Here is a 26,359-nt window from a genome sequence, read left to right as displayed (position 1 = left end):
GAACCAATCTAACACAAAGGGTGCCCCAGTCAGCAGGGTCTCTGCACAAGTTCAAGCCACAGTGGCACCCTGTGTGCACCATGCTGTAGCTAATTACCATCTCATTAAAGACTCCTCTAATTAGATTGGATGTTATGCTCTTTCAGTTAAATTCAAGCTCTTAGTTTTAACTGCCTAATTACATTTCTGTGCTCTAGAAGAAGGGGAAAAATTCAAAGCGTTCTTTGGCCAACTGGAAATGAAGCATTTCTCAGAATGTCGAGTTAAATAGAAGTGAATCTTGTCTCTCTGTTTATCCTGTATCTGTGAGACTGTAGAACTGCGATGTTTGCTTACAGATATGATCATAGTTATTGATATTAAGGCACTTTCAGCAAGTGGATCGTAGCCACCGTTAGTGTTATTAGTTTCACCTGTGCTTTTCCTGCTATGTCAGTGATGTCATAGCAGGCCTGAAAAAGCCCTATAAATCAGATTCATTAGAGACGATAAAGAGAAAAGAATGAACTGATGCTTGTAAGGCTATAAAGAGGCAGGGAAGCAAGATTTATTCAGAAAGCAAAATGGCGAAATGTTTTTGACTTCCAAAAGAGGTCATGAAAGAAAAAAGTTTAAAATGAATGTCTAGAGGGTCAACGCAAGTAAATGATATACGTTATGATTCATAGGTATGCTTTTCTGAGCAGAAAAATTAAGTGATTTATTGATAATACGTTAGCTAGCTGTAGCTAAATATCTTGTCAAGACATCTCAGTTAGCAACTCAAAGATTCTATCTAGTTAACCAAATAAGCCTAAAACTAGCTGTTTCCCTAGCTAACTCTTCTTCACACACTACAGATGTTTGCTAGTAGAAAACTACAGTTAGAGGCTGTTACTGTATCACAGTTATTGAGACAAATCTACCTCTTTACATCATTTGCTTTTACTTACTTAACTTACTGTTTGTTTTGATGAGTTAAGTACTGTAACATAAGCTAGCATGTAAGCTAGTTTGCGACACCTATCTGTATATTAGCTTCCATATAAATACTTAGAACTTAACAGGAAACACACATATTAAACTGGACAATACACACATAGCAATACAATAAGAATAGCATAAAAAAAGAAATTAAAGGCACCATCTTAAACTACATTTCTGACCCCTTCTTAAAGGTACAGTTTCCCACAAATGCATTGATACAGCATTGTCAGTCACATGCACCTCATCTCAACAGTGTTTCCCACAGACTGGTTAATTTTGTAGCCCTTGTTTATGCACAGCCACTCCTCCAAATCTTCATGATGGCAACCACAAAGCCAAAATCATGTGCAGCACTGAGTCTGATTAGTTCTCAGATGTAACAGATGCACTGTATATTGCATATTCCCCTCCTCTCACACGTGGCATAATGACATACAATACAGTACCACCTGGTCATCTGTTGAGCTCTCAAAAGGGCGACCCAGGAGACTTGTTGCCAGACCTGCTCGGGCCCCCTCCAAATCCTCTTTTCTTCCCAACATCACTGCGTTACTGTTGTTACATTTACAGGAGAGCAGACGTGGGTTTGCTGCCACTCTTGCCCCTGGCACCGGACCTCTGCTCCCTCACATCTTAAAGCTGTCTTTCAAGAGGGGCCACGGGAAAAGGCCGGATGCTGCGATTGTACGGATAAAAAAGAAACATCTGCGTAAGAAAAGTCCTCTGTTGTTCGCCCCTTTTTTTATTTATTATTATAATAATACAATAAGAGGAAAAAACCCCATGACATAATTTCTTGTTATCTAAGAAGCTAAGGCTGCATTTACATTTGCTTTTCATGCAGCGTCCATGTGCTCTTAGGGGCGATGCACTGGAGTATAACTAAGCTAGCATGGAGGATATCCAACCATTTAAATCAAGCCTCTGGGAATTTTACATAACACATCATTGGCGAGCATTGGTTTTTACATAAAGACAAAGAAGGCCACAAAGAGCCACTGGACGGGCGTCTTAGCCTGAGACGAGCCGCTGCGTGTGTTTTTGCAGACTCCTCTAAAGCTTCACGGTCCTGTGGTCACTGTTGTGCTCAGAGAACGCCTCTGCTCATACCCAGACAGAACACAGACAGAAAGCTGCTTATTTTTTTTATACATCGAGGGGGGGGAAAAATGATTTTTGCTGAACACGACCTCAAAACTGAACCCTTCTCCTGTGATGTGTCGACTTTTCAGCTCCATCTTCAGACGAGTGCAATCCGGTCTCCCAGACCCGAGGAGATAGACCACCATCGATTGTCCTCTGTGCTGGGAGGAAGCTGTCATATTTTATAGATGTTTCATGCTCATGATCTAGACGATGTTGCCTTCATTTAGGAAGAGTTGTGTTTGTACTAAGGGAGGAGGAAGGGCTCTTGATGCAGAGAAATGAGGACCTGCCTGATAAATTCTTCTCACAAGTGACAAAGTAATGCCACTAAGATGCAGCAAACTAATATATTTCATTATGGCTCTGCGCAATGGAGCTGTATCTCATTGGGCAGCCAAGGATGCCACTTTGTCATTACAAGGCCACATGAGCGAGCCACTGGCGGCGTGGGACAGGGACAGAATCAAAGCTGCCTCCGGACAGAAGCTGACTGATTACTTTTCTAGCTGACATCACAGCTCTGACAGCTGTCTTAGCGTCCTCAGGGAGAGTTGCTCAATACTGATTATTTGACATAGAAAGTTGCTTATGTCACCCGGTCACTCTAGCCCCAAATGTTGAGATCTGTGTGTGTGTGTGTGTGTGTGTGTGTGTGTGTGTGTGTGTGTGTGTACACCTTTTTAAAATGCTATTAAATTAAGCATAAAACAGCATTTGCACGAAAGTAAACTGTCAGTTGTGCTGTCAGTCGCTATATCAAAAACTTTTCAAAGCCAAACTTCTTTTACAGTCTTCATTTGACCGCAGCAATCACTTAAAATTATATTGCTTCCATTCTTCCTACAGTCTGTATGATCCTAATTCAATCAGCCCTTTTCACAAATGAGGCCACATGAATAGACGCAATATTAAATCAGATAATAATATAGATTGATGAACAGCCCATGACAACATTAGCGGCCTTTCCAAAATGCAGAGATGAAAAAAAAAAAATCAATGAGCTCAAAGACCTGTCATTTGCATGAGCCTCTCGCCCTAATGGGAATACTTTTACAGATGGGGAATTACAAGTTGAAATATTCTTTTTGATTATTGGACATCCATATCCAAATATGATTTACATTAATGAGCGTAAGTATATTAAAGGCATTTTATCCCCCGGCATCCGAAACAATTGAATAATGGCCCTGGCAACCGAGCGGTGGCCTGAGAAAATAGAGAGGAGGTAATGTCATTTTAATTACTAATGGATACCTCAATTGTTCAGACTTTGATTTTTCATCTTTGGGAATAATCTAATAAGGCAAATATTTATCATCTTCGTATTCCTTTTTAAAAACGGTGATTTTGTCAAGGCCAGACGACAGAGTTATTCAAAGAAAGCAGACGTTTACCGCGTTGGCCTCTGAGATCAACGGTTTATTTGAAGATTGCTTTCAAAAGATTATTTTTCCCTGTGAAGAAAGAAGATCTGTATCAGGCATCTGCATGCTCAGCTGCAGATGTCTCATACAGTTAGGGTTGAGAAGTTGACCTTGTTAGCTGGGACAGACATTGTAAAAAATTTCCCCACAAAACTCTTAAGTGTCTCGCATTTTGCTCCTGAATGAATATTACATCCTGTTTCAGTTCTAGTTGTGCTTTGCTGCCTTGATTAAATTGTGGGCCACAGTGTTTTGACCTGTGCTTTATTATGAAGTTACAGAACAATCTAAGCATAGCTGTGTGTAAATCATGGGGGTCGAGGAACCTTTTAAAGCACTCTGCTTGCTTTGTTAAACTGTGCTAGTCAATAGCAGTTCACCAGAGCATGAGACACAACGAAGCAGCCTCTAATTAGGTTAAAACATTCTGTTTAACACTGAACATCATATATACACAGAAGGCATGCAACTTCCTGATGACCTCTTGAAGCATTGAAAATACTGTAAAATATCTTTGAGTTAAGATGAGGTGATATTAAACAGGCAATGACTAGCCAGTACCTTTTTAAAAAGTGCAATTTACACCCATGTGACCAAAATAAAAGTAAAGATAGAGAAGGAGGTTAAGAAACCTTACATAAACCCTTCATCTTCTCAATTGTGAAGTTTTGCTTGCTTTTCTGTGTTATTAAAGGATCATGAATTTAGAGCTTTTGTACCTTTGGACTGTTGCTCAGATACATTTTGCAATTTGAAAACATCAAATTAATTTTGTCTAGGTTAGGCTCTACTTTATGTTAAAGGAATGCCCCAGTGATTTAGCATTGTGCTTAATAAGTTGGGGGACAAGAAATATAATTAATCAGAACACCAGAGGCCTAAGATAATGCGATTTTTAGTCTCTAGTATAGGTCAATCTCCAGAAACACTGGATCCTACACTTCCCATAATGCAACTCAATAGCATCTTTCATTAAACCCTTCCTACATCCTGAGAGCCCACTATTCACACTGCTCTCCTCCAGTTCATGATGCAAGCTTTTCAGTTACAGCTCAAGCAAAAAATTCCATCAGTTATTGTTCAAACTTTGAAAAAGTCCCTCCAGAATTACTCAAAAAGCAGTTTTCTCAGGCAGGGTGGTATGCCTACTGTCTGACTAATCAGCATCACCATTGGCCGCTGCACTAGCTGTTGTCTCTGGGTGAACCTGCACTTTATGTGTAAGGTGTACCTGTGTGTAGCTGCCAGCGAAATGCCCTTACTGTGGCTCTGTTTAATTTATTTATACCATGAATTTATTCGTACTGCTCTGCCATGCATAGGACCATTTTGCCCAGCCTCATTAAGAGGTCAACAGCGGCGCAGGCCCCACAGGTGTAATCCCATTTACTTTGATCCTCTGTTTTTATGCCCTCGTTAAAAGCTGCTGAAGTAGCAACATGGTATTAGTAAATACGCAGTTGGAATACATATGAGCATTAATCATTCCCTCAAGTGAACAGAGCACTGCTACCTTACTACAAGTTGGGGACCGAGCAGAAATCATGCACTGAATTGAAATTAGATTTTTTTTCCCCTTTAATTAGGACTGGAGTGATGCATGTTTGATTCGAGGATACAGAATGTTTCATCAAAATTTGTAACATCAATTGAAGCACACTCCTTTCTCCCTGCTTTATCAGACATATTCAAACCACCCTCTCTGAAAATAGAAACGAGGTGCTATTACTGTGCGTATCGAACAGTTTTTAACAAAGTTATCAAACTCTTCCATCTGGATTATGCTGAAGAAGCCAATGATGTGGTCTAGAGGCAAAAAAAATTATAAAGAGGCTCTTTTAAAGTCTGAGTCATATCATGTATACGCGTATTCACTTTTCCTTTTTTTTTTCTTCGTTGAATGTCATTGCCGTGATGGTTTTATTGCTTTAGACCCCTCTGCCGGGCAGGTTAGAGGAGCGACTGCACGACTGATGAGCGTGGCAGGAAATTGGCAGATGGAAGCATCCATTTCACCGCTAATTAGAGGGTCCAGAAGCCCGCCGACTGACAGGGTTCAACTGGGCAATGTAGTGCCTGCCAGCTCCCATCCCGTGCGCTTTATAAAACGCTCTTTAATTCCCCGGCACAATATCATTAACTTTGTAAGTGGATGAACACAATGGACAAGCAATTTAATTAACTTCTACCATTGAATGTTGGAGGGGAGACTAAATGAAATTAATGCACAATATTTCCCAGCGAGGCAGCCAACCTTGGGAGTGGGTCTGGATTGTTGGCAGGTCAGGCGCTGCCGTGGGTTTGGCCAATTATGCCTTGTTTAGACCCATCCATAATATTTTCCTCAAAAGAAAATAAAATCAGTGGTTTTGAGATCAATCATGAGCGCATGTCGCTCTGCATTCTGGGAGATTTTAGAATAATGAAGTGGAAGCCCGGAAACACTCTGCCAAAAGCCTTCAGAGTCTACAGAGATAAAATACAGGTATCATAAAAAGATCCATACAGCAGTGTTGGTTTACTTGAAATAGACAATCAATAAATGGGTGGATAGAGTTTGAGTTTGGGAAGCCTATATGTCCTGTTCATTTTGTGGATCTAGGGATGGCGGTGTTGGTCAGCCCGTCACTTTGGCCCAGACTGAAATATCTTAACATCTATTGGACGGATTGCAATAAAAGTTTATGGAGGCATTCATGTTCCCCAGAGGATGAATCCTAATGACTTTGATAATCCACTGACTGTCATTCTAATGCTACCATGAGGAGGATATTTTTTCTTTTTCGGAAATGTTTTGGTTGGATTGCCGTGAAATTTAGTTCCAATGTCTGCAGTGCCCTGAAGATTAATCTTCCTGATCTTTTTGATTCCCTGACTTTCCATTTAGCACCACCAGCAAGTTGACACTAGTGTTTCAAAATGAAATGGCTCAATAACTATTGCATAGATTATCATGTAATTTGGTGTAGATACCTTTTTCTTTGTTCATCTACTTCTCGTGTGAATTTTGGTGATATATCTTGAGTTTGGTTTTCTTAAACAATGACCTTCAATGACTAGGGTGGCTGTAGACTTTAGTCTTGTTGGTATTGCAAAGGTAAAAAATGGTCCACTGTCATCCCAATATCAGTCAAAATGAGATTTGGGTGGTCTTCTAGTGAATCAGAAAGTAGAATCTGCTGTACTGCTGTTTTAATTGTAAGGAATCAATACTAGTCCTGCTTTGCCATGTAAACCAATTTCCTTGCGAGGTTTGCTCATGAGATCCCTCATGGGGGCAGTAGAAGAGCATTAAAGAGAGGAAGCTTAACTCCTACTTTGCTTTATCTTACTGCGAAATAAATAAGTAAATTCAAGTGAACATGTTTCCTTTTACTACACCTTCCATCAGTCAATTCTTTTCATCTGTCCCTTACCTATGCGCCCCAGCACACACACTACTAACACACACCCCTGAGACAAGGGCTCCTTCAGGACGTGACGGATGACTCCAACACTCGGGCCGCTTTCAAATCACAGGAAGTGACAGAGGAAGTTTTAATGAGAGTTTTGTCTGTGTATCCAGTCAGGCTTTCCAGGCAGCCGATGAATAATAGACACTGTGGCTCAATACTCTGAATACTCAATCAATGGCACTGGGAGAGGGCCTTGGCAAACACATATGGCAGCCCGGAGGGGGGGGGGGGTGAGGCGGGGGTGGCGGGCTCAGGAGGGGTAGAAAATACTAAGGCTTCTCCATCTGTATCTCTGGGCTGAAAAAGCAAGCCATCTCTATTGATGCTGCTCACTTTTTGTGTCGGGGTGTTTTCCTTGCCGGGGATGACAAACAGGCTGTTTGTGCAGTATTGGAGATTTGTGCAGAGAGAGGCTCCTGTGAAGGTGCTCTTTTAGACCCGGGATCCTGCATATCAATGGCTCCCTTGCTGGGACATTGAGGGCCGATCTTGAAATAGAAACGTGGATTCTTATATTCAGTGGATGTTGTCGGAGCACATAGCACGCTGCTCTATTGTCTACTGACAGATCCAGCCTTTACAGTTCGGTTTAAAGTATGTTGAGAATTTAGCCATGTGTGAAAGCTGGTCTTTAGTGACTAATGAGGGTATTATGTACCTATTAGTCAGAGCTTATGTCTATTCCCGCTGCTCTAAGCTGTTCTGACATAGCATGTGGTCCTGATGTATCGAAACACCATTTCGTCATGACAGCATATCTGATTGACCTTTTCCGATAAGACCGTGTGTATGTGTGTACATATTTGTGAGTTGTTTTTTGCGGTTATGTTTCTCCTCCGTGCAGGTTTATGTGGAAGTGTTGCCTCAGTCGTGGGTTTGACAGATGAGGGGACTCCAGGGATTTCTGAGCAATGGGATATAAACTAGAAAACAGCCCATTTTGTCTCTGCTGTCTCGAAGGCAAAATGCCACAGAAAACTCCAGGGAGATATTTTTCAGAGGTGGATGTAACGAGCCATGTAAACCCCAACTCAAAGTTAACCCTGATTACAGAACAAGTAGTGTATCACTTCTAAAGGAACAGTGTTGTTAAAGGGTAATTCTGGTTATTACAACTGAGTCTCAGCTTTATAAATCTTAGTATTGGCTGTCCTTCCTGTTCACTTGGTTACTTACTGCTATCTGGAAATCTGTCAACATTGCTTAAAAGGAACTCAATCAGTCAGATGATCAAACAGGTTGTCAACAAACCCCTTGAGCCAAACCTATTTTGAAAGAAATATGGAGGTGGACAGTAAAATTACTGTTGTAAACATCTGTCACATTTTTACAACCCGACTTCAACATTGACTTATCATACCTGCCAAAGTTGTACACTTTCATTAATTCAAGTCAATTCAACAACTGATTATTTCCTTGACTCATTGTTTGGTCTTCAAGTATTAGGAAATACCATATTTTACTGGAGCCTAGGGGTGGGTGGGTTTCCAAAGAAAACTTAAGAAATCCAGGAAATAGTCACATTTTAGAGAAACCAGTCAACATTTGGCATTTTTGCTGAAAACCAATTACTTTTCAATCGACTAATAGATGAATTAATTAACACTGACAGATGAATTATTTGAGCTCTAACTCACATAGTTTTCCTTTGCAATTAGGCACCATAATCAAAATGTCAGAGGTGCTGCTCGCTTTCAGTTTTCCCTCCAAATAATGAGATTTAGATCATCTGGCTATACTGTTGGCTTGTTTACAGCCTACAACGCTGCCAAAACAATTGAAAAGCCAGTTGCAGAAGAATAATACTAATGGGTTGGGGTAGTGGTACTCCAAGAAAAACTCACAACAAAAGTGTCTTCCTTTGTTTTATAGAGAATAAGGAGTTCAAACTTCTGTTACTACAATTAATAATTTAACACTTTTCATTAAAAGGGCATGGACAGGCATTCTACCTGTGCACATCTGCAACTATAGAACAAGCCAAGCAACCTAAACATAGTTAAAAAAGAAAGAAAACTATCTTAACTAAAGCATCTTGTTCAGCTGCAGTCTTCGGTTTACTTCTTTTTAAGGGCATGGTCTATTTCCTCTATTAAAACATTACTGGACACACATGGTCATGGCTGTGCTCCACAAACCCATAAGCCCGCAGCACTTTGCAAGCGGCTGGGTGACAGCAGAACATTACCCTCTGAAGTTGTACAGTGACACTCTGATGACACCGGAGCGTGTACGTGTCAGCTCTCCCGGGAACCGGCCTCTCTCCCTCTGCACAGATTGGAGGTGAGACCTTGAGGAAAAATTATTACTTTTATGTTTGCTTTATGGCTCATTTTTCACATTAAACGCAGAAAATCCATTCAGGGGTCACAGAATTCCTGCTTCTCTTCGTCGGCCAGAACTAATTCTTGCAGCCCTCGGTATCGATAAAGCATTCAGCGGAGCAAAGTATGCAGGCTATGTACTGCAGCTCTCAACTCTCTATTTTCCACCAGCCAGTCTATTGGGACTTGTTCAGCCCGTATCTGCTGGTGGTTTTGGAAATGTCAACTGCACACTTGCATGAAACACACACACACACACACACACACACACACACACACACACACACACACACACACACACGGAAAGGGAGAACAGCCGCCGTCATGTCAGTGCGCCCCTTATCTCAGAGCGGCATAGCCAATACGACTCGTGATAAGAGATAGCATTGCCAGAACGAGTCATAAAACCCCAGCTTTTATGGCGCGGTTATTGTCTTTCTGTCTACAATTATGGTGATTACTCATTTCCCCTTATCCCCCCCCCCCACGGCCCTCATGGTGCACTTAATAGACTGCATTTTACTAATGGAAAATTAAGTAGCCGCCGTGGCAGTAGGGTTTATAAATATGTAAAATATACTTTTAATTATTTCAAGTGAATCTGGCAGCTAATCAATAAAGAGGGACGTGACAAACATACGTTTGACACAGGCCATTGTAAAGCTACTGGTAAAAGATAAGCATGGCCTGTCAGCGCAGTTCTGCCCTAATGAATATTTTGAGCCTGTCATGTAAGGAGACAAATGGATTAATTGCGCTCCCGCTAATATAATAGCTTCTTCATGAAGAGTGCAGCAGGGGAAGGCAGAGGAGAAGGAGAGAGAGAGAGGGAGAGAGAGAGAGCACAGCAGCTGCCTGGTCCTGAGCCCCCGATGTCAAATAAATATTTATTAGGGTTGAGGGTTAAGTAGATTTTTGCGATTACACGGATAGCCACTTAAGCACAGTTGCTTATCATTTATTTGAAAATTGATTTGTGCCGATTTGTTTGATGTCATATTAATTTTGTTTTTTTAATGGTCTGTCTCATTCACTGAGGGGGGCCTTAGCAGAGGGATCGGCTTCCCCCCGAAGCAGAGACAGCGAAAGGGTTTAATCATTCATTTATTTATTTATTTTTGCAGACAATCATTACATTTTCTGGGTCAGGTTTTTTGGGGTCAAACATACATTTTCCTTTAAGCCAGTGCTTCGGAGGCTTTAACTAATCATTTCCACAATAGATTAAAATGATTTATGAATAGATTAATAATTCAAATAGATTTATAAAGAAATATTTTTCTTGTTTTGCAATGTAAAATCATATTGTTGTTTAACCAATTCAGCAGTGAAACCCAAAGATATTCAATTTACACTACTATAAAACAGAGAACAGGAGTAAATCCTTTTATTTACAGCTGGAAACAGTAAAACTTGGGAATTAATTTAAAAATGTGAATGAATTTTATTAGTTGTAGTATTTTGACTTTGCTAAAAAAATGCTGGTATTGCAACTGAATTGAAACCATATCTCATGTCAACCATTGAAAGATTCACACAAACATCAGCAGTTAGCATAGCAGCAGCTTTATGACAAATCGCTGCTGCCGTTTCTCTATCCATCTCTGTCTTCTCAGTCTTTCGTCGGCAGTTTAGTTTAAGGTGAAAGAGAACATAAAGACGAGTGAGCACAAATAAGCGCAGGGGGGCCTTCCTGGAAACCTTCCTGGAAACCGTCCTCTCTCGCGATGGGAAGCTGTGACCTTGAGTCCCCCCTTCTTCCTCCATCTCCCTTTTTTTTTTTTTTTTTTTCCCCTTCCCTCTCTCCCTCTGTCCTCCGTCAGAGCAAGGAAGGAACGACGGGAGGGGAAGGAGGGGGAAACGTGGCGGAGGGTTCGGGTCACCATCCGCTCTTCTCATCAATTAAATGTGCGACAGTGTTTTTTTTTCTTCTTTTTTCTTTTTTTTTTATACCGTCGGCTGAACTTATATGTCAAGGAGATGGGCAGGACCTCATGTTTGTGCTTTTGACAAATCAGCAAATGTTTAATCTCAAGATGTGCCGGCGCTCATAAATAATGCAGGGGCCGGGGGGCCGGGGTCCGGGGCCGCAGCACAAACTCTCTCCCAGCGTGTCAGAGAGAGAGGCGTCTGCACCCAGGAAAACCCTCCACTAAATCCTCCTCCATACCCCTGGAGTCTTTTCTTCAGCTGTCTCCTTTTTGTTTTCACCCCCCGCCACCCCCCTTTTCCATCTTTACTGTACCTGAGCGTACGCATCTTTTCCTCTCTTATCTCCCACCTCCCAACTTCACCGCATTCTATCCTCCCGTTCTCTTCCTCCCTAAGCCGTTGTTTTCTCTACTCTACTCACTTACTTTTTAATTTGCTCCCTCTGTTCTTCATCGTTAAAGTTACTCACCACCGTCTGCCTCTGTCTTTGAAGGCAGAAAAAAGGGAGACCGAGAATTATCCCGAGCCCGAAAAAAAGGGTCTGCTATCTCAAAGACACAGAGGATTGAGCTTGAGCTTTGCCTCCATTTGCCCTAAATGTAAAGAGGGGCAACAGAAAAGCAGTGTAGCGGACTGTGAACCGCATCAAATCCCCCCTCTCTTGCACGACTCCTCACTTCTTCCCACAGAGTTTGATTGGCTTGTCCGCCGACTGGGAAAGTTTCCTGATTGTTCACAGGGAAAATTAAGATTTTAAGCCTATTGAAGTTGATCTTTGCTCATTCAAAAAAAAGTCCATCTGAATGTGTCCTTTTGAAAGCTCAAATTGTTGACTCACCCACATTAGAAGACTCCCGGAGCCCCGACCGAGAATAGGGTGCGCAGAGATGGCGCCGAGCGTACTGTACCGAGAGCGCGTTGCACCTGTTGTTGTGCGGACAATGGCGCGCTGTGTTTGGAGCGGAGCTGTGGGAAGTGTGCTGCGGAGTGTGTTAAAGACTCTCGGCTCAGTTTATCAGCGCGGCATTCTCACATTAGGCTGATCCTTTACACGCTAAATGTTGTTGAAAAGGTCATGAGTTGGGGGTGGGGTGGGGTGTTTAAGAAACTGGAGGAATCATGATGGGATAAAGTTCTTGAAGAGGTTGGGAAATTTAGCAGAGATGTTGGGGAAATGTAGGAGTTCTATATAATCTGAGAGATGGATCCAGATTCGCTCAAGAACTGATGTATGCATAAGAATTATTTATAATCTGACTGAGTTTTTCTTTTCTTTTCTTCTTGCAGGCTCTTGGAAGTTTCTACTTTATCCACGAGTCTTTGAAAAACATCCACCAGTTTGATTTCAAAGGTAAGCCCCCCCCCTCACACCATCTCTCCAACACACACACACACACAACTCATATACATCACTGCCACTGTCTTGAAATGAAATCCTAACATCGTGGCTCTTAATCCCCCCCCCCCCCCCCACTCCCCCCCTCGCAAATCACACACAACCATTTGCAGGCTATTTCTCGCTTCCATCAAAACCAGTGAGCTAAGATTGGCTCAGAGGATAATGTAAAGGGAGCGGGATAGAATGGTAATGCTTATTAATATTAGGATTTAATTCATACGATTTCGGGCCTACGGTAATGGTGTGCGGCGGGTTATTGGACAGTTACGGCGGTCTCATCAGCCGGCGGTGTCAGAGGGCCCCGGGGTCCGCCGGCTGTGCTAATTAAAGGAGGGATATAGATGTGGAGGCGCCTCACTTCCTATTAGACCCAAGTCAGCATTAGCACCAGTTGCCCCAGTGAAGGACAGGGCGAAGGCAAGGGGAGGGGTCGAGAGGGGAAGAGGACGACTTCCTATGTGCTTACACATTCACATACTTTTAGATTATACGAGATTATACTTAAAATATGAATGACATAAACTACTGTACATACTGTGTTTAGTTGTTCTCACAGCTGACATTTTGACTTATCAAAGTAGGAAAAGGTGACACTAACATATAACAATAATTTCATCTAAATACATATCATTTCTTCATGATCCCTGAAACTGAATCAGCTACATGGAATTCAGCTGTCATTCATTTTCTTATTTAAACCTGTGCTTTTCTACTGTGACATGTCAAAAAATAAATTGTGTGATAGACACGCACATCTGGAGTAGGAAAGCAGATGCTGGATTAAATCACAAAATGAAAAAAGTAATTTAATAAGATATCACAAGTAATGTTTTGAGCTTACTGCTCTTCTTCAGACTAAAGGAGACATGTCCAAATGTCTTGAAAAATGGTCTATTGGATATTCTTCAAGAAAGTCTTTTGGTGGTAAGAGATCTGACATTAGAAGTGTAACAATGCAACCACTTGATTATAATGTTCAGTATAACTCCAACAGTTCAAAACACCCACAAAGTTGAACAAAATTGGAGTAAAACTGACTGCACACAATTGGATATAATTGCTGCTAAGGCAAAAACTGTTTTCAAGTCACCATGACAATTATTACTTCTAAAATTATTAGAAGCTTAAATGCGTTATGCAAATTTAAAAAACACTCTTAGTTTTTCTATTAGCAGATGTTTGTATAAAACTCTGTAGTCTCACAGCAATATTTTTTACACTAATCTTCCCACACACACATTTCATCATCTCACATCTTAGCAACGGTGTTTTGCACAGCACAAAAGTTTGCATATGGACTTTGTCACATTAGTTTTGTTGCACTGTTACTGTCAATTTAATGTATGTATGTATGTATTCAAAAATCACAAACATGCTTCAGAAGACTTTCTTTACAACATACAAGACCCTCAATCTGGATACAGAAAACCTTTCACCTCAGAAAGACTAACTGAGGACATTTAATAGATGTTGTATGGAGAGCAAACAGAAGGAACATTGGTCTTGGATGGTTCTGGTTATGTTTAGATTATAGTAAATAAATAAATAACCCTGGTACAGCAAAGCCATTCATTTATAATCTAGCATCACTAAAATTTACAAATGAAGGCAGTCAGCTGTGCTCTTCTGCAAGCTTCCCACATCTCTTACAAGAACCTAATTGGATGAAGGAGCCACAGGCATACAAGAGGAGTTGAGGTGACACTACTTGAACTTATGAACTACAAGCATCCTGTGAAATCTAATGCAGGCGTATATTTTTTTGGTATTTTACCCACGCCACGACCTCTGACACTCTCTTCAACTGAATGCAGGTGTTCCTCACTCTGACCAGCAGGTGGGGCAGTTGTCTGAAGAAGGCGATGGTGGTTCTCAGTGAGCACTCATCTTATTGAGAGAATCTCAATCACACATGGGGTCTCCAAAATAATGAGCCTCCCATGTTTGTAACAATAAGCTTCTTGTCTCTTCCTCTCTCTCTCTCTCTCTCTCTCTCTCTCTCTCTCTCTCTCTCTCTCTCTCTCTCTCTCTCTCTCTCTCTCTCTCTCTCTCTCTCTCTCTCTCTCTCTCTCTCTCTCTCTCCATCAGCCAAGAAATTCAGGAAGGTGGTCGGGAAGGAAACCTGCTCAGAGACACTAGAAAGCACACCCTCACTGGAGAAGGAGAAGTTTCCACAGGACTACTTTCCCGAGGTGGGTAGTGATATAAACACGTGGTAGTGCCGTCTGCCTGTTGAGACGTCGACTGACAGAAATCACAGTGACACAATGACACATTAAAACACAACTCCTGTGATCAGTTCTGACTTGTAAAAGAAACCTTATAAAGTGTCTTAAGCAGTGAGTCTTGTTCTTTGTATTGCCAGAATCCACATATTCATTTATACAATAATCAAATCCTCCTATCCTACTTCTTTATTGATTTTTCTCAAGTCATTTCATCTTCTGTGTGTCTCTTCTCTTTTTTTCTTGTGTTGTACAATCCCAGTTTTTTCTGCTTCGGGGGAAATCCGGGCCGACACTGATTTGAAGACAAATCAGTCACAAAAATTCAAATCATGAAACAGAGAGAAACCCCCCCCCCCTCCTCCTCTTTGCCGTGTCCGCTGTGTCCCACCAAGCAATTCTCCTCTCACTCCGCTGGCTGTGTTGTAGTTTTTCCCGGTGCGGTGCCGGTGTGCCATCGAGAGAGAGGGGTGGGGGGGGTGGGGGCGAGCGCTGAGCAGAGCTGTGCTGATATAGTAATAAAGAGCACAAGCGCCCGTGTGTCATCCCCGCACTCCCCACTCATCTGTCAACCATGCTCCGACGGCCGCCTCCGCAAATATATGCAAAACAGATGGATACGGCCCCCTTCACACACTTCCCCCCAATTTCCGTCTCTTTCACACACCGCGAGCCCTCCACCACCACAACCACCACCCACCTCCCCTTCCTTTCCTCCCCAACCAGAGTCACCCTAAACATGCACACAAACATATAGAATCATACACACACACACACACACACACACACTTCCCAGAACAGCTTCACGACTCAGATTTTCCCCCTCTTTCTCAGAGATGATCTAAAACCAATTACACTGATTGAGGCGCAAAGCCATTTAAAATGATTACGGCGAAGCATTGTTCTGTGTTTAACAGGACAAGCAAAGAAAGCCACAAAACAAACCTGGCACGGCGCAGCGCGAGAGAGGGATGAGGGGAGTGATGTAGAGAGAAAGGAGGTGTAGGTGGATGGGTGGGTGGGTGGGGGGGTTTGAAGGGGTAGATGAGAAAAGTTTTGCCTGGTGATTTATGCCTCTTTCCCGACTGGGATATGAATCTGGGATGATGCTCCAGAGAGCAGCACTCCAGATAATGTTAGCCCATTTAAAAAGAGCAGATTTGTGTAGTCTATCAGGGTCGCCGAGTATTTTTTTTTTCTCCCTGTCTCCCTCCTCCTTCTCCTCCTCTTTTTTCTCCTCCTCCTCCTCCTCCTCCTCCGGCCCTCCGTAGTGAGAAATTGGTTGTTATCATAGATCACAGATACTGCTCAAACCTCTTATGAAAGATGAATTAATTTCACTAATGCTTTAATGCAAAGCTCTCATGAGGGAGGCAGACTGGTGATAACCCCTGCCTCGTCCCCGCTTCCTCCGCCTGTGATTTATGCCCTCTTTTAGTAGATGAAACCGCCTAGATTTGCCATCCATCTACAGCTTTGAGGAATCCTATTACACTGGGATCTTGGACCGGACGGGACGCCTCGTGCGCGGTCCCGAACCGAGTCGCTCGAGTCTCGGCTCATTCAGTTTTTGGGGGATCACACGGTCCCAGATGTGTCAAATAAGCTTTGTGACAAATGTGGAAAGAGACACGAAAGTAAAAAAAGAGGACAGGTATCTTTTACATTCGTTTTACGTGCTCGCAACTCATTTTCGGCAAGAATAAAGTTGGATTTTTAAAATTTGAAATTCATTCTCTTTGTCACACCGAATCCTCAGAGGAAGGTTAGGGGAGAGGTAGCAGCAGCTCAGGTGGCCGGTGGAAGACAGGTGTGTGTGTGTGTGTGTGTGTGTGTGTGTGTGTGTGTGTGTGTGTGTGTGTGTGTGTGTGTGTGTGTGTGTGTGTGTGTGTGTGTGTGTGTGTGTGTGTGTGTGTGTGTGTGTGTGTGTCGTTTTCTGCTTGTGTCTTACCTTTACAGTCTGCCATTAATAAAGTGTCACCAAGTGACATGATGATGACATCATGGTAGGAGGGCTTTTTGTATGTGTGTGTGTGTGCGTGTGTATAAAAGAGTGAAACAAAATGTCAATCAGTAAATTTCAGTGTACTTGAGATGATTGTTTCGACTCATGGCATGTGTTTGTGTCTGTACATAGTAATACCTCAATATTACAGGTGCAAACAATACCAAAAAGTGTGTGTGTGTATTCCCAAGAACTTGAGTCTCTTTCCTGGATAATAATACATAATGTTTAAAATATCCACTACAAAAGTGGCTGAACTCAGTGTCATAAAATATGAACTAAATTTACCTTCCTACTCCTATTTGATTCTGATTTAAGGTGACAACCCCTCCACGTATGCAAAACATCACTTCTTTTCCACAATCCCACTCTGAGTTATAGCTGTAAGCGAATGAAGGGAAAGAAGCCGAGGTTGGGGTAGGGGTGGGGAGTAAGGGGGGACATTAATCGAAACGCTGAATAAGAAGGAAGTGGACAAAATTGTGGGCGCATTCCTTTTGAAAGGTCGCCGTGATGGATTTGGCGGCTTGTCGCCGTGCCCCCCGTTGTTCCGTCAATCTCCCTCCCCTCCGCCCCGCCTCCCGGTACCCCATGTGAGGCATTAATATATTTATTTGTTTGGCGCAGTAATACATGCCTCCAAAAACCATTGCATCATAAGGATTTGTCATTGCCTTATATAAATAAAGTATACGACCCAGACCTTAATGTGCCCTTGCTATTGATTGTTTTACACAGGCGCTGGAAGAAGAAAAAAAAAAAAAAGAAAGGAAGAAAATAGCAGGGGCAGGCTGTAGATCAACATCCATATGAGTTTGTATTTGTTGTTTGGCACCATGAGCATGTCCATAAAAGCGCTGACTTTTCATACCCTTTTAGTGCCCTCTGTAGTAAGGCGCGATACAGGGCCGCGATTACTTTCAAGCTCTGCCCTCGATCTGAAGTCAACTTCCCTTTCATATTCACCTCCTTTGATTTAAACTCCAGCGGCGTGATTCATAGGTAAGCGACGCGCACGTTTAAGGAGATGAAGTCATTTAAACTGGCATCGCCTTGTAAAAATTCTCCTCGCGTTTATCACCGGACAAGACACCTGTGACACAGATGCTGTTCTGTGTGACAGGCGTGATCCATGAGACTGCATTATCCTCTCATAAATGAGGAGGGGGGGCGGGGGGGTGAAAGCCAAATGAAGGTTTTGTACACTCATTTTTTTTGTTCGTATATGGAAGGGTCAGAAAAATTATCTTGATTTTATAAGCGCAAAAAAAAAGAAAAAAAACCCAAACATTTCAACTGCTTTTATTTTCGTCCGTCATTTTCTTTTCATTCAGTTTGCAATGTGAATGCTTCAAGTACTCAGCATTCCTGCCTTGTGTTTACTACAATATGTGAGTGTTGACAGTGATAGAGGCTGCGTGTATATGTGGTACATCTTTATCCGACAGCACACACACACACACACACACACAATAACACACACACACACGTATGTCCATGTGCTGTCCAGTCACATAAACCCTGTGTGAGACCCTCTCTTATTTGATGGGCCCCCCTGGATGATGGAATAAAGATAAATGTGACTGTCTACCAGAGCTCAAATCAATCAGCGTTTGTGTGTATTACTTATTACTCACAGTGCATTTCTGTAACAGGGCTTTTGTGTAACCCCCCCTACTCACTACCCCCCCTCTCCGGCCTGTCCTGCACTCTTCTATCACCCCCCTCCCTCTAACATCACCACGCCATAATATTATTTATGGGGGGGGGGGTCGGACTTTGAGCTGAAATGTAAGAAAGGTCAAAGAATCAAACGGGATGGACCGGGAGACTGAAGCAAGAGGGTGTTTTTGGTCAAGAATTGGGACGTGTGTGTGTGTGTGTGTGTGTGTGTGTGTGTGTGTGTGTGTGTGTGTGTGTGTGTGTGTGTGTGTGTCACGTTTGACATTTTATAGGAGTGTCATATTCCATTGGTCACAATCGGGGAGTTTTATGTAGTACTTTCCAGTGAATCTGATGCTTCTACTACCCCACTCCACTCTCATCTTATCTGTCTCTCTTTCTCATCTTCTGTGTGTGTGTGTGTGTGTGTGTGTGTGTGTGTGTGTGTGTGTGTTTGTTTATGTGTCGTGGTCAGCCCCGCATACATATCTGCCGACACCTCCCTGGATGTGACCCGTCCGTGTAGCCGCTGTTCATCACTGTCATGGGCGGAGACGCCATCGCTGACCTGTGGAAGGTCGACCAATGTCACCCCCCCCCCCACCGAGCCTTGCGACCTTTTACCGTTGCCCTTTGACTCCCGCCCTCATCCCCCCCTGCTCAGCGACTCTTTACAGCCACTAAACCTGATATATAATATGTCACCTATCCATTTCATCCAAATACGTCTCCTATTCACAATAACTCTGATTTAGCGTCCCAAAGAGAGTATAGTGGCTAAAATCAACCGTTTTTGTGTGTGTTTATTATGTGCATGTGTGTGTGAGGGAGGGATGATGATGATGATGATGATGATGATGGTGTTTCAGCAGGAGATTAAATGGGGCTGGACAGCATCTGTGTCATCATCTCTACTCCAATCTCAGCTGCTGCGACCAAATCATGATGTCACCATGTTATCCAATAGAGAGAGAGAGAGAGAGAAGGAGAGAGAGACACCTTTCTTTTTCTGCACTTTGATTAATTGCATGAAATAATTGTCTCCACCGGACTCCCCTTTTTTTTACCAAATAAAAACACACAGATGCGTGTACTACTTTGTCGTCACAGTCGCCCGCATGTTTTACCTCATGTGTGTGGTGGACGTGTTTATAAGCAAGCGATGAAGCAGGGGGTCAATCAGTCATATGTGGAGGAAATGGGGCAATCTGGGGCCGGGTGTCAAGGAAGTGATGGATTTTAATGCTGCGATTGTAGTTAATGGCTCTTTAAATTAAATCGAGATTAAACGTCTCTGGCTGCAGTCAAGAAGCTTGTATGGGCGCTGAGCGGGTCCACACACACACACACACACACACACACACACACACACACACACACATGCATACCCTACACACACACACACACACTTCCCCACTACCCTCCCAAACATTCACTTTCTTTCCCCAACTTTACATCAGCAGCTCTCAGATGAAAACATGTAGCGCAGTAGTAATGGATTCGGTGTGTAATTCAATGCTCAAGTACAACGATTACTAGAATATATTCTTTTCAATATATTCTGATTCAGTTTGTTTAAAAAAAGAAAAACCTATATGTATATATATATATATATATATATATATATATATATATATATATATTTAAGTGTAAGTTCAGTCAGTTATGCCGCAGTGTGACACTCAAATCCAATTCCATTTGCTGCTTTCAAAGTCACAATATTGGGACAGCGAGTTATAATTGGGCCCATACATCCTGCCCAGGCAGTATGGATTAATTCAAGTATGCTAATGTAATTCAATTTGATACAGTTAATCTTGTACTAATGCAGATTGAAGGATGTGAGGCGCAATCAAATACCTCTTAGCCCTTTAATTTGCATCTGAGTTTTTTAAATAAAATTAGTCAATTTGTAATTATGTGACCTGGCCCATAATTAGTTTATTCATCACTGCAGTTAACTCCCCATTAGGAGTATCAGAAGAGAGATAGACAGAAAGAGAGAGGCCGAGAGGGAAAGAGACTTATCTATCTATTCAGAATGAGAACACTCACAGCATCAATTTGTCTCTCATTTAATAACCAACTTCATGGTGAATCATGTGCTATTTGAGAAAGATCTTTGGACTTCTGATTGGATAATTAACTCAGGGCTGGTGGGATCCGATCAAACAGCTGCATATGAGATGTCAATACTGTGGCTTATATGCTCTGTATGTTTGGATAAGTTTCACATATATAGGAGGTACTCATTACATTCCTCTCAATTTATCCATTACACGTGCTGCAAAACGAAACGTCTGGAAAATAAGGTTGAGTTGTTCTTCCTGCCCATTAAGAGTCATAATAAGTGTGTTCCACTTGTTTAGGCCTGCAGCGAAGGATTATTTTGATTACTGATTAATGTGCTAAATTATTTTCTCAATTAATACGTTATTCTTTTGGTCTATTTAATAGGAAATCCCAATTATAAGTCCAACTTTATGTTATCATATTGCTTCTTTTGTCCAGTTGCAGACTATATTAATTTTTACCATCTCATAAAATTAAAAAAAAATAGCAGATTGATGTATTATAATATAACCTGTATTATATTTTTAGATTGATATTATTGATGCATTAACATGGAGGCAGCTTTTTAATGTTGCTTTTGTCCTTATTTCATTTACAATCATTCAAGTACAAATTCATTTCAAGTACATCAAAATAGTATTTAACCCTTACTGTTTATATTCTGACTCATAATTAGTCTCTACACCAATTCACATTCATACATTCCCCATCAATCATTAATACATGTTTGATCAATCCTGCTATTTGATTAATCTTAGGGGAAAAAATACATTATCAGCATATAGAATATAGAATATGATGAATACCACATGTTGCTGATGTTGCAGATTTTTGGTCAAACTTGGACATTTACACATATAAAAATGTGTATCAGCTGCACAGAAAAACAAAACATGCATTTTATTTCCTTTTTTTTAATACAGTGGGTCACAGTAGAAAAAAGTCCAGCTAAAATATGTTTTACTGTGTTTTACAGCTCTCAAATGTAAAAATAAAAAAATTTGACCCTGAACAGTATGAAAGGGTTAAGTTCATTAGTAAATGTGGTTACTTTCCACCGCTGCTAATCTATTAATCAACTCATCTGTTAATTGAATTGTTTGTGATAGTGTTGAATTTTCTCTTCCTTCTCTTTTCTTCATTTGACATAATATCTCTCATTAGCCTCATGATGACATATGTAAATCCTTCGCAATGTCAAATTCCACAACTGTCACCCTAAATTGAGTCCCCCTCTGTTCTGCAGTGCAAGTGGTCCAGAAAGGGATTCATCAGAACTCGATGGGCCCTGGCTGACTGGTGAGTCTTTTTTCTTCTTCTTTTTTTTTTTTTTTTCAACAATGCATCCCATCTCATCTTTGTTCAGCCCTGGATCTTTACAAGTGTATCATGGTGATATAGAGATGAAGATCTAACCGTGTCATGACATCTCACAGGGGAGAGCTCTGTGAGGTACGGCTGTCGGTACACAACACGGACCAGAGGGAAGGGAGTGAGTTAGGTAGCTGGATCCTCTCCGGACAGTGTGCCACGCAAAAGCGAGCAGGGATTTGATTAGACGTAATCGCGTTAGTCAAGCAGTTGCATATGACAGATGACAAAAAACATTACATGCAATTGAACCTGTACGGGATGAATACAAACGCTGGCTTCCAGTGCATAGAGCTTGGGGGATAGAGGGAAAAGGGGGGGGGGGGGGTGACTGAAGGGTGGAAGAGGGGAATTGTAATCTAATAGAGGGATGACATGAGAACTAAAGAGCTGAAACGGTAAGCATTTAATAGGGGCATGACGTTTGACAAGAGCGGCAGAGGGAGAGAGAGAGAGAGAGAGGCCGGTGAAGAATAGGGAGATCAGATCAAAGATGGGATCGACACAGATAGCAGAGGCCATGCGTGTATTCATTTGTTCAGCATGTTGCTGCAGAATAACCCCCCCCCCTTCCTCTCAAGATAAGAGCAATTCCTCTGGGTCTAACCGCTGAACGCCACGCTAACAAAACACAGCAGATTGATAGGATCAGCAGGGAGATGTTCATCACTATACATTGAGCTATCTTGCTTTTGCCTGACAGGACAAAGTGAAAGAAAACAGATTAGCGCTTGTGTTGGTATCCACACCTGCGTGGAGCATGCAGCAGGTTAAATAGCAGTTAGATTGTGGAATGTGGCGCAGTCGGGTAACTGTAGATGTATCTATTTGTTACGGTTTAGTCATTTAATAAAAAGCTCATGTAATGCCACGATTCATAGATCTCTCACTCATAGGTCAACAACTATAAAGTGATTGTTTAATATAATTTATGTGAACAAGAGTTTCATTCCAAAAACCCTCATTGAAAATACATAAAGTGGGTTATTTTCAGAGCTAAAATATGCAGAGTACTAAGTCAAATGCATTTACTTTGTATTATATCAGTTTGTCAGTTGGAAGCATACTCATGCTGTGTTTTTCTCCATTCCAGTGCCTTTGATCTGGTCAACATCCACCTTTTCCATGATGCTTCCAACCTGGTGGCCTGGGAGAAAAGCCCTTCGGTCTACTCTGGGACCAGGTCGAAGGCATTGGGCTACATTTTAGACAGGTACCCTACAACCATTACTCTCTTATTTCTTCATCCCGCTAGTGTGCTATTATTATGAACTTCAAGGTTCCTCCTGCAAACAAATGTTTTATTGAGATATGACTGTAAAGAAGTACATTCAAGTCAGTACCTGACTGTGGAGAGACTGCCTGTGTCTACAACGACTAGATGTTGTCAGACTTAATCAAAATGTACCATGTTTGTTGGATTCATTCTCTATCATGTGCTCAAATTAAATTATGAACAAGGTATTTTGGGTATAAAGCCTTCTACTTAACCTGCAAATGTTCAGATGCCATCATATTGTTAATTTATTTAGAGGGTAATTATAACTACAAAGGTCTTCCACTTCAAAAGGTCTCATAGACAGGACAGGTGTGTTGGATTAAAACCTCTGAAAGAAGCAACAGTCCTGGTCAGTGCCAGGAATGAATAAAAAGAGTATAAGAATGTAAGAATGGGAATTACATATTTACCAAAAGGTTGTAGATACTAGTCACAATCCAGTCTTGCCTGACATGGTAAAACCTGTATTGATATTGTAATGGTGGGATTCAGACCTAGACCAATGGGATTACGTCTGACTGTAAAAGTATGTGTGTGTGTGTGTGTGGGTGGAGGGAGGGAGGGTTGGGGGGGGGTCTTACTCACTACACGGTCTGTGAACTCCCAACTCTCTTTTATCTTTTCTTTTCCTATCCCTTTCTCTAAGTCCTTCTTACTTTTAAGCATTTGTCTGTATTTTTGAAGTATAATCCTACATTCATCCCTGTTTCGGTCTCGCTACCGGCAATAAAATCTGCTATTGATAGTCATGGCCCCAGCAGGATCATTTTGATGATCCAGGAGGAATTCGGATCCAACAGTGATACAAGGACGAAGGTGACCCGACAGTGGTACAAAGACCTTTTTGCCACCTTTGTAAACTAGATGTCAAAAACAAATGCCCTGATATCAATTCCATTCAATTTAAATATTCCAAGTCTTCAGATGGTGAACCCTGATGTTTTTATTGACCTTTCCTATCATACCAGCACCCAGCCAAACTTTCCAATTCTACACAAGCTACATCATAATCTAATCTAGCCTAATCAGATTGCTGTGCCATTTGCACATTCATGCTCCCAGGAGGATATATCCCTAAAATCCGTTTATTGTTTGAATGTTTTATGATACTGGCAAGGCTCTAGGAATCATAATGGCAGGGATTAAATGTTTCCTCACTCTGCACTAAGTAAAGACAGCCTCTATACAAACCGTGCTATCCACTCATAGGCCACGCTAATGTGATTTATGGGTTATCCATTTGCAGCCGAGCAGAATGATAGAGTGCGTGGTACAACCCCTGCTCCCTACCTGGCCATGCTAACACAGAATAAAAGCTCAGTACCAGCCTCGCAGCAGGTGACCTCCCATTCAAATGGCATCAGAATGCACGACAAGGCTCCCTCCGCCGCCTCCACTTTGAATAACTACATGCATATATGGGTGGCATACATTATCACCGGGCTTTCTTGATGTGCATGAGTTATGAGGCAGCGTTTGAAAGTATTCTCTACGAGGTCATATTTTACCTGTACTTCATTCTTGATTTGATGAAAGAATGGTCCGCCTTTAATGGACAGGGAAGTGAAAGTGTTTTAAGAATATGGCAGCTTTTGGCGGCTTTTATGACGCTGTAACTTACCTGGATTTACTGGCATAATGAAGTTTCAAAAGGACCTTTCTTGTTGCTTACACTTAAGTGTTTTTATCCTGTTTCCCCCTGCTTTCGTCATGCTTTTGCAGTTGATTTATTTCTAAGGGTCGGCTCGTAAATAGACCTAAATAGTTGAGTCTCCGAGTTTGTATTTGGGTGGCTGAAGGGACTGAATGGAAATGGCGCTGGCTGAGTGGCAGTTTCCACGCTCCCTCTTTCTAAATCCCCTTGTGTCGAGGAGGGAAAACCTTGTTGTTACTTCTGGGCCATATCATTTAAAGGTTTTTTTTTATTTTTTTTTTACAGGGGGTCTGGGTGGAGGGGGCGAGCGGTGCGAGACAAGCTGGTGACGATGAGGTCCTATATATATGTTGGCTAGCCCTGGTATTCCATGGTAGAGGTCTAATGGGTGGGATAGTGGGGGCATCGCGCCTCAGTCGCTCACTTTGGGGGAAACCGTTGGGCGCAGATCCGGAGCACCAGAGTGAGAAAAAGCTGGCGGTGCAGAGGGAAGGGAGGAGGAGCACAAAGGGTCCTTGGGCTCTGTAAAGGGCAGTGAATAATGGGTCGGTCCTTTCACAGAGGCTGCTAACCTTTTGGCAGCCACCAGCAAACTCCATTCTCCTCCGCCGATCTGGGAGGACAATGTGCCCGGGCCGGGCATTGAATGAAGCGCTACCACCAACAGTGTTCCCATTCAGCGGCTGGTTGGGAACCATCTTTTTGACCATTGTCCTGACTCTAACTCCTACCCCCAGAAAACAGAGCAGGAAAAGGGACAGGGGGAATATCTAAAGCCAAACCCCCTCCCTCCTCCGCCTCCTCCTCCTTCCCTCTCCTCTCTCTCCTCTCTCCTTCTCTTAGCTCTAATCTCTCATTGCGGGATGGGGAGAGTAGAGGAGGGGGGGGGGTGGCTGCTGAACACACCACCAGCTGAGATCCATGAGGCAGCCGGCACAGGAGCCTGATCACACAGCAGCACTGGGGGGGAGACAGAGCTCTGCTACCGGGCATCAAACTTCAGCCTCCACCTTATCTGGGGGCCAGGCCTAATAATGCAGCTTACGGCCCATTGAGAACACATCTGATAAGCCTTTTCCTCTGTGGCCCTTTTAACTGCTAAACGGTGTTTATCTCCAAAGTGCATCAAGGCCTCGGGGGAACAATGCTGAGAAGGAACGGCGTTTAGCCAGCCAGACCCTCACTATTGAGTCACATCAAAAAAGCAGAGCTCTATAGCCTGCGCTGATGTGTGGGCCACTTCCATAATAGCAAAGCAAAGCGCCGCTTGAAATGTATCCCCCTGCTTGTTTTCCTGTCCTTTGAAAATTGCACACATGCGCTCAAAGCTGCATCAGACATTACCGAGCATGTTGACTCAGCTATGCCTTGATGTAGGAGGATCATTGTTTTCTAATTATGTAAAGCTTTAATAGTTTTTATGTGTACACAATGTAAAAAAAAA

General features: G+C 42.3%; 1 protein-coding gene across 1 annotated transcript in view; it reads left to right on the top strand.

The window, feature by feature from the left end:
- The window catches only part of LOC128373359 (inositol polyphosphate-5-phosphatase A), a 142,828-nt gene that overhangs the window by 70,923 nt on the left and 45,546 nt on the right, over positions 1-26,359 (top strand). The window contains exons 5-8 of the mRNA XM_053333656.1: positions 12,535-12,598; positions 14,735-14,838; positions 21,858-21,910; positions 23,076-23,195. Coding sequence (XP_053189631.1) covers positions 12,535-12,598; positions 14,735-14,838; positions 21,858-21,910; positions 23,076-23,195 — 341 coding nt within the window. The remainder of the gene's footprint in view (positions 1-12,534; positions 12,599-14,734; positions 14,839-21,857; positions 21,911-23,075; positions 23,196-26,359) is intronic.

This window comes from Scomber japonicus, chromosome 14 (genome assembly GCF_027409825.1).
Source record: "Scomber japonicus isolate fScoJap1 chromosome 14, fScoJap1.pri, whole genome shotgun sequence".
NCBI lineage: Eukaryota > Metazoa > Chordata > Actinopteri > Scombriformes > Scombridae > Scomber > Scomber japonicus.
This window is presented reverse-complemented; position numbering and strand designations above follow the sequence as displayed.